Source organism: Poecilia formosa, unplaced genomic scaffold, assembly GCF_000485575.1.
Source record: "Poecilia formosa unplaced genomic scaffold, Poecilia_formosa-5.1.2 Scaffold202, whole genome shotgun sequence".
Lineage (NCBI taxonomy): Eukaryota > Metazoa > Chordata > Actinopteri > Cyprinodontiformes > Poeciliidae > Poecilia > Poecilia formosa.
In genome coordinates, this window is record NW_006800141.1 from 516,894 (window position 1) to 525,535 (window position 8,642).

Sequence of the window (8,642 nt, forward strand, 5' to 3'; positions counted from 1 at the left end):
TTCCACAAATCCACTGGGAGCAAAACGCAGAGGCTACGTCAGCCGCAGTCGGAAACCTTAAAGTCATCCTCATTGTTTGATAGGAGCAGAAAGTTTCTGTCGCTGCGTTATGAAAGAGCCAGCAGTTACCTCATTACTGCCCTTCAGATTCATGTTAATCTTCACACATCAGTGAATAAGTTGTGGGCCACAATGCAACAAAATCCAGCCAATGTATTTTGCATTAACTTTTCCCCATCTACAAATATGATTAATAACTAACCACTTATTCATACTAACCAGTATTTTTCTTCTTCTTCTTCTCCTTCCTTCCATTAGTGTTCCCACTACTCAACCTGAGTAGCTGAGTGGTCACTGAGCTCGATATAATGCAGTCCATCCAATATGTGATTGCAATATTTTCCAGGCAAACAAAGCCTGGAGAATATCACAACCAATTACTTATTTGGTGTTGCAATTCTGCACATGTTAATACAGTGATTATGTTTGAGGTGTATAAATTGCCTGCACAATTCATACTACGCAGGCATTTTAGAAAAAGCTGAATTGTTTATTAGGAAAAAAAGAGAGTGCCAGGGTCAAGGGAAGTTGGGACAAAACAAGAGTTTAACAGAAGCATAAATGTTCTCTTTACACGTCAGAAGGCAGACTTATGCAGTATTATCCGTCTTATCAAAAAATAATAATCATAATCATAATGGCAATGATTATGAATGGCCTCCCATTGTGTGTTCTACAAAATGTATTAAAAAGTGCTAAAAGTGCTGTTTTAATTTAGTGTAATGACCTAAGGTTAAAAGCTCAAGCTCTAGGATCTAGATGTGCATTTTGACCCATGATGACAAGCACTATCCTGGGTTTCATTGGCAAAATGAAGTCAATAAGACAGTTTTACCACTAGAGGGAGATACAACATAAAACAGTTACGGCTCAGAGGCAAACGATGGGTCTAAAATTAGACGCCAACATAAGAAATGGACACCAAAAGCAGACCCAAAACAAAACGCTGTTTCTGGACGTGGGTAAGTGTCAGAGCTCAATTTCCGCAGCATTTGTTCTAAAACTGCTGCAAATAGAAGTTTTCCACACTGCCTTCTTCCTCTTGGTGGTTGTCGGGCAACACTGCACCAGCAGGCAAGGACGAGAAATTGCTACACAAAATACCTTTGGAAAACGCTGTAGTTGTTCATAATAAATAATGTACATTAAAGAATGCGTCAGATCAGCAGAAAGCTTTAACAGCAGCCATGCAAATAAGAGGTTAGAGAGGAATAAGGAGAAGCTGGGCGCACCAGTGGGGAGGGAGGAAAGGGGGATGTGGGGACTGGTCTGGCACCCTTTGTTCAGATCCCAAACCTGTCCCACTGCAAAGCCACCACTTGCAGGCTTTTAGCAGAGAGCACGTCGCATAGTCCAGATGCATTAAAAATACAGAATCAGTTCTAAATTGGGGGTCAAATATGCATTTAACTTAAGGCTTTAGAGTAATCTGAACCTTTAAAGTTGTTTGAAAAATATAAAAAATTTGATCTGTGGAATATTTGAAGAAAAGTTGCCATATCAGGGTTGTCTTTCTTTTTACATCCCAAATACCAAATCAGTAAGGCTGAAGTCAAACAATGTAAGCCTAAACTTACATATAAGGGAGTGGTAAGAGAAAAAAAGATATGTTGTACAAAGACCAATTCCTCTTCTTAAGAAGCAACCTCAAATTTAGTGTACAGTGGTCAGAAAATGAGCATTGCCTTTCTCAGTATATATTGTCATAGTATATCTTTTCTTTGTGTCAAAAAAGTTATGTTTTAACTGTACCACTGCCATAAATTTCTATATATCCAATTAAAATCATAACCACATACAGGACAATGCATAAAAAGGCACACAATTTATTTGTCTCTGGCACTAACATTAAAATAACAGAACAAGCATTTAAAATGACCACATTTATTTCTATTTCCTAAGTATTTTCCATTGTCTAAGTGCTAGAAAAAGAGAAAGATTAATTTATTTTCTTTTTCTTTCTTAGGTCAGTTAGTTGTGGCCACCTTGATAAAACACATCTTTTCAGCATTGCCCTCTAATTGTTTAGGGAATCGGCGCAGGGTTTTATGAGGGTTTGTCCAAAATATTGACTTTGTTGTTCTTAAGCCCCTTTGTAATTAAGTTACTATCCAGCATATGTATAAAATATCTGGTTTCAGCAGTATATATATAACCTGTCTGCATTTAAGCAAACTCAGGTCTGTGTTAAATGACACTATGGAAAGATGCTAAACAAGCCATTAGTCATTTCACCTTCCTAAATATGTCAGCAACAAGGAGGTTAAAATGTTCACCTTGAAAGGCGACACTACCTGTGTCTGAAGCGTAATCAAAATGGATTTTGGAATGGAACGGAAAAAAAAAAAAAGTAAACACCAATATAAAAGATTTATTCTGGAGCTCCAGTCTCAACTGGTATATATTTTGGAATTATCTTTTTTTATTGATAAAATAGATGTTTTCCATTAGTATATGTGTTGATGCATAAATAGGGACAACCTTGTAAGCTCTTTGTTTTTACTTACAGATTCCAAGCTGCTATCTCTATCAATGGACTAGGCAGCAATTTTTTTCATCTTCTGATTTCATCCGTTGAAATCAAACAAAATATGCACAAGTGAGTTTATGAATCATAGTCATAGTCATAGTCCAAGTAATAAATCTAATAAAGTCAATAAAGAACACAGCTTACACATCTGAAGTTAAAGCAACCTCCCGGCCCCAACAGAATTATGGACATATCCTCAAAATCGTTCACAATCCAGAGCAGTTGAGGTTTTACGCTTAAAACTAAAACGATAATAAATAAGATCAAACAATTCATGAGGCATTCCGAAACCAAAATGCATACATTTGAAACAATTTAAAAGCAAATTAAGTCGTTTTCTCACAGAGCTATAATCCTAAATTAAAATGTCACCATATGGTGCTACCTGTAAATAATAATTACAAGTGTATGGATGACTCAGTTGTTTGTAAGTGTGAAGAGCAACGCTGCCCACAGTGGGGCATGCAGGATGAGAAAAACAAATCAACCAGTTTCACCTAATATCTAGTGCATACAAGCGAAAACAGGCTGGATGTGCAAGCATGACTACAATGTATCCATTTCAGACCACTGCAAAAACAGAGACAGATGTATTCACAGCTATTTTTTTATTATTTAAGGATGTGCTTATCTAACAGCAATATTTTTCCCAGTATGCTGAAACATTTCACAATAACTTGCAAATGTATTCACTCCAGCAACTTGAACAGTCAAACTGGATGGAGAGCTTCAGTGAAGACAGACTATTACAATGAATGCTCAATTGGATTTAGGATTTTTTTTTCTTCCTCTTCTTCTTCTGCTTTTATAATTTCATATTTTAGAAATAAACATTCTATATTTACATGAAAAAGATGGACTGTGTTTTGATACAGGTCATTGATAGACCAGCCTCGCTGTTTCCATTGAAATCCCAACTAATCATGGGTGTACAAAGCTTTCAGAAAGGATAGTTCATAAATTAAGGATTTAGTTTTTTACTTTGTAATTATTCATGATTAGTGGTATGGCAGCATACTGCACAGCACTCAGGTCTGTCCCACACAGCCGTTGGTGGAGCATCACCTGAATGTGTCCTAAAAATAACGTATGGACCGGATCCAGGTTGCCTTTCGATTTGGTCCAGATCCAGCCTGGATTTTGAGAATTGCCGATCCAAACTATGCGATTGTAGATCTGACAGTCTGACTCGAAGTCTCAAGTCTTTTCAGAGCCTTTAAAATGTTTTGGTCTTTGTTTCTACCTCTGACCAGCTTCCCTCACCATGCTGACGAAAAGCATCTTCAAGACATGATCCTGACACCACCTGGGGGTCGTTTCTGGGTTCATGCACAGAGCTGTTTTTCTTGGACAAGTAATGTTTCGTGTTGACCAAAATGTTTCATTTTTGTCTCATCTGACAAAAGCACTTTCTTTCTTTCCCACATCTTCTGTGTCCTTTGCTTGTTTTGTGTGAATTTCAAACCGGACTTCTTATGGTTTTCTTTTAGCAACGGCAAACTTCTTGTCAGTCTTCCATAAAAGCCAGATTTGTGGCGTGCATGACGAAAGTTTTCCTGTCAACATATTCTCCCGTCTGGGCTGTGGTTTTTTCCAGTCACTCCAGTTGGATTTCTGAATAATGAGCCTTTGCACAGCTTGTCAGTTTAGGCACAGACATGTCTTGGTAGGTCTACAGCTGTAACGCACCCATTCAATTTTCAGACTGTTGATTGTTGTATTACCTAACTCTGCTTTAAACTTGTCCACAATATTACACCACATAATAGATGTGCAATATCATCCCAGAGCTGTTTGGTGTGTTCCTTGGTATTCCAGATGTTATTTAGCATCAATAACCTTGGAAGCCTTTATAGAGCTTCTGTATATACACTATATGTAAATTACACACAAGTTTGGTAACCAAATTTCTTTTCTTTTTTTTTGCACAGCCAACAGCCCATCTTCACAGCATTTACAATGCTTTGTTCTTGTGACATTTACAGTAAATGAGCATGCATTTGAATTTGAATTAAAATAATGCTGATGCAACATCTCTCTTTCTCAAGTGGATGTAGAGAAAATAAATTAAAGAAAGTGAACAGGGAAGCATTTGTATATAATTCCTGGACAGGCCATTCTAATTTTCTCTAGTAAATTTGTTTCTCACCCAAACTGCCCATGATCTATGTTTGAATATATGGAAAATGTCATATGAAAGCCAATTGTTTTTTGTTTTTTTTTGTTTGTTTTTTTTTTACATTGAAAGGGGGTGTACACTTTTGAGAACCACTGCACTTGCAAAGTGTATTTGCTGTTTGTTCCAAGTTAACATGAGATCTGTAATTGCATTTTTTAATTAATGATGCATTTTGGATGTGGAAAGTTAATTGCCTCATTGCCCCATCTAGTTCTTGCTGTTCCAGAGGGACGTGTATTTATGGTAGTGTTCTCTGACTGTTCAAACTTTTGACCTGACAAAGATTCAAGCTGAATCATAACACTGTCTGTTAAATTATTTCAGCAGGATTAACTGTGCACACTGTTCTAAGTTTCTCTTCGCAGACAGACTTCGAGGCCATGCTTTTCATTTTTGTTTAAGTACTCTTCTGACACGGAGCAAAGGTTCTCATGGGTATTTAACCTATACTCTCAATAAACAACCCCATGATGGGAAAAAAATAAATAAATTTACCCCGGTTATCATCATACGAAATACATACATGTTGAATTAATAACTGGATATTCTAACCTTCCAACACAGCAAAACATTAAGAATATTATATCAGGATAAATACAGTGATTCTGTGGTGAACAAAAGAATAATGATGACGAAGGAACACTCCTGACAGGTCAGGGATAGAGTTGTGAAGATCTTTGAAGCAGGGTTAGTTCATAAAACAATTGCCCAAGGTTTGGACATCTTACAGATATCTGTTCAATCCATCATCTGAAAATGGAAGAAGAGTGACACAGCCGCAAGCATACCGAGACACGGTCGTCAAATTAAGCTGACAGGGTCGGCGAGGAGAACGTTAATTAGAGAAGCAGCTGAGTCTTAAATTGTAACTCTGAAGGAACACACATAAAAAAAAAATATCAAAAGAGTTAATGGATCATTGGAGGTGGTGGAAGGTAAGCTAGTCAGCAATGTGCCATATTAGCATTCGGAATCATTTTCAAACAAAATTACAAAACATGGGAGCAGAGGAACATACTACATGCATGCTAACGTACAACTGACATGACATCACAATATCACAACACCCTACGTGTTGTGATATTGTAGACCAGGGGTTTTCAACTCCAGTCCTTGAGGGCCGGTGTCCTTCGACTTTTTAGACGTCTCTCTGCTTCAAATCAAATTATTACATCATTAGCAGGACTCTGGAGAATTTGACAGCCTGCCGAGGAAGTAATTCAGTCATTTGATTCAGGCGTGTTGGACCAGGGGCACATCTGAACGCGTCAGGACACTGAAGTTGGATACCGTTGTTGTAGGCTGTTGACACTGTTGTATCCCACTGACATGGACATTTTCATTTTGACTTGATTTAATTTGCTAATTAGTTCATTGAAACAGGTTGTTTGACTAGCTGCTGGCTTCCACCTGTGTGGGGACTTGGTTAACTTACGCATAGCACTTGGTGACATCTTTCTACTATGGGAAATAGGACTGTTAGTGATAATTATTTCACACAACCTCACTTTATGCATTAAACATACAGAAGGGTTAGGGTTGGGGTTCAGATGAGACCAAAGCCGGACTTTTTTTTTTTTTGCTTACATTCTAAACTAAGTGACAGAAAAGTAACGCTCCTCTACACCTTGAACACACCACAGTTCAACCGATGAGAGCAGCATCATGCTGTACAAATGTTTTTCCTCAACACAAACATGGGATCTAGTCAAGGTAAGTGAAAGTATTAAGGGACCTAAATACAGAGTACTGTAAGAAAATCTGTCAAAGGGTCCTTTAAAATTAAGAACTTCACAGATGCTCTCTGACCAAATACGACTGAGCTTGAGCTTTGTTTGTAAAGAAGAGTTGGGTGGAAAATAACCCTTTTACCGACCAAAGATAATCACCGAGCAACTTGCTGTAGTAAGTAAAGCAAAAAGTGTGGTTCAAGCATTGACTCAGAAGGACTGAATGAAAATGCTCAGCACACCTCTCAGACTTCAATTTGTAAAATACGTTGAGTGGACTTTGCTTCTTCTCCTAATGCATGTGTGGGTTCTCTCCTGGTACTCCGACTTTCTCCCACAGTGTAAATACATGGCTGTCGAGTCAATCAATTACTGAGTGTGTTCATGCATGGGTGTTTGTCCTGTGTGTCTCTGTTTTGGTCTGTGATAGACTGGCGAACGGTTCAGGGTGTATTCCACCTCTCGCCCAATGACCACTGTAGACAGCTGCCAGCAAATGTATAATTTTTCCCACCACTTTCCATTTATATCATATTTTGTGTTGGTGTACCACAAGAATTGGATGTCTGCAGCTGGAATACGACAAATCGTGACAAAGTTTGCAAGCTACAACCATCCATGAGAAACATTTAATATGCTATAAAGTATTGACACACATAGCTGCACGACGATGCTGAACAGAGCTCAACTAAAAAGGACATAATGTTTTGCCACACATGAACCATAACCCCACAGTCCACTCATCTAAAATGATGCGAACGCTGAGAAGGAACACAAATTCCAGTTGGAGTAAGGGCTTTTGTATCCCTTTGGGAATGAGACCATGAGAATAAAATCCCAAGGTGGGCTTAAAGAAGCCTGATTGCCTGTGACATAGCAATGTAAGGGAAATGGAAAGTGTACACAAGACAAAAACACAAAGTCACCTTATCGCCAATGACGAGGTTTCGCTGCAACTTTACAGTAAAACAGGGGCAAAAACAGGACAAAGCAACCATGACAGGTTAGCCTATTTAAACAAGGGCACTCTGCCCCTTATCTAAATATACTGTGCTGTTAATGTGTCTGATCTGTGTTTGGACCCCCATCTATTAACCCTGTAACACAACGAGGCAAACCACTGCCATTGTGTATGTTGTGACTCTACTGCAGCATCATTTCTTTTCTTTTTTTTCTTTTCTTTTATTTTTTTTTCTAATGCAGCAAACTTTCAGGGGCTGCAAAACACTGCTCCTTTAGCCATTACTGGCAGAGTTGGAAGGCTTTGTCAACATCCCGCGTGCTGATTGCTGAGGCCACAGCACTGCTCCGCTCTGGGAGCCGCGCACACACACACACACACACACACGCACACACACTCACATCGCAGCGGTGAAAGTGGAGAGGCAGCACTTTTCACTAGATCGGCTGACAGCACTGACAGAGTATAAGAAAAAGCATGGAGACCGAATCGTTTACAACGCAAAGCACTCCGTGGGAGGGAAAAGCAGGGATCCTCAGATTCGCACAAAACGGTCATTTAAAAGCGGGAATGACTTCTAGCGTGCCGCGTACAACACGGGCGTTAATATGACACGGACCCGGGTCAGTGCTTTGGAAGTGGACAAAGCAGTGAGCAGCAGACACCCAGCAGCAGCAGCAGCAGCACCGCGCTGCAGCATTCTGCGCTAACTGCCCGCGATCTGCTCGCATACAGGTATTTTGTAAAATATTAATTACTGTTTAATGAATGCACCTTGTATTTTGCTGCGTGCCACTACATTACAAAGTGAAACGTGAGTCCGGATTTAAAACTTGAGAGCCAGCTGCTCCTGCAACCAAGACATCCAAACCAAATTTACTTTAAATCATAAAGAAAAGCTCTTTCATTCTCACCGGCGTTTTTATCACTCATGTTCCCGCGCTTTGCAGAAGTTAAACACCGCTGGCTCTCTTCTTGCTCTTCAGTCACGGCCGCCGATGCAGGCTGGCTTGTTTCATGCGATGTTCGGCCGAACTGGACTCCTCCGGGACCCTCTGCTTTCTTTCGCTGGAGTGTCACTTGATGCAGAGCGGCTCTGAGTGAACTCCCGCTTCCTTCACTGCTGCTGTTTCTGAGAGTTTCTGAGTGAGCTGGACTGAGGGCTCAGGTAAAAAATGATGT

At 39.5% G+C, this 8,642-nt stretch overlaps 1 protein-coding gene and 1 long non-coding RNA gene across 2 annotated transcripts in view; one reads left to right on the top strand and one right to left on the bottom strand.

Annotated features, from left to right (window-relative positions):
• Positions 1–8,531, bottom strand: part of fgf12a (fibroblast growth factor 12a) — a 41,493-nt gene extending 32,962 nt beyond the window's left edge. Inside the window, exon 1 of the mRNA XM_016679100.1 lies at positions 8,375–8,531. Within this exon, the coding sequence (XP_016534586.1) occupies positions 8,375–8,393 (19 nt within the window). The 5' untranslated portion in view covers positions 8,394–8,531. The remainder of the gene's footprint in view (positions 1–8,374) is intronic.
• A 20-nt stretch (positions 8,532–8,551) lies between these two features.
• Positions 8,552–8,642, top strand: part of LOC107838026 (uncharacterized) — a 4,317-nt gene continuing 4,226 nt past the window's right edge. The window contains exon 1 of the long non-coding RNA XR_001664083.1: positions 8,552–8,628. This is a non-coding gene — a long non-coding RNA (uncharacterized LOC107838026). The remainder of the gene's footprint in view (positions 8,629–8,642) is intronic.